Source organism: Morone saxatilis, unplaced genomic scaffold (genome assembly GCF_004916995.1).
Source record: "Morone saxatilis isolate NCDOM2014 unplaced genomic scaffold, NCSU_SB_2.0 Contig17, whole genome shotgun sequence".
Taxonomy (NCBI): domain Eukaryota; kingdom Metazoa; phylum Chordata; class Actinopteri; family Moronidae; genus Morone; species Morone saxatilis.
In genome coordinates, this window is record NW_023339729.1 from 15,239,280 (window position 1) to 15,239,667 (window position 388).

The window sequence follows — 388 nt, forward strand, 5'->3', positions numbered from 1 at the left end:
TGTAAAAGAGGGCAAGGAGGATATTAAGTTGATATTTATAGGGAGAGTTGAGGACAGAGCGACTCTTTAGATAATAACAGCATTGATGGTAATTCCGCTACTGAACTGCACACGAGATAAATCACTGCTGGTGTACTTGCAGGTGGTGACAGCTGAAGCGTTTGCCGCTCTCGTGGACATGATGTACACCTCCACACTGATGCTGGGGGAGAGCAACGTCATGGACATCCTCCTTGCCGCCTCACATCTGCACCTCAACAATGTGGTCAAGGCCTGCAAACACTACCTGACCACACGCACCCTGCCCATGTCCCCCACATCCGACAGACCCACCCATCACCACCCTCAGCAGGAGCAGCAGAGGCACCGGCAGCAGCAGCAGCAGCAG

At 53.1% G+C, this 388-nt stretch overlaps 1 protein-coding gene across 3 annotated transcripts in view; it reads left to right on the plus strand.

Annotated features, from left to right (window-relative positions):
- LOC118327211 (zinc finger and BTB domain-containing protein 5) overlaps nucleotides 1-388 on the plus strand; it is a 6,724-nt gene that overhangs the window by 1,590 nt on the left and 4,746 nt on the right. For all 3 annotated transcript variants that reach the window (XM_035660492.1, XM_035660494.1, XM_035660493.1), the window contains exon 3: nucleotides 143-375. In XM_035660492.1, coding sequence (XP_035516385.1) covers nucleotides 143-375 — 233 coding nt within the window. The remainder of the gene's footprint in view (nucleotides 1-142; nucleotides 376-388) is intronic.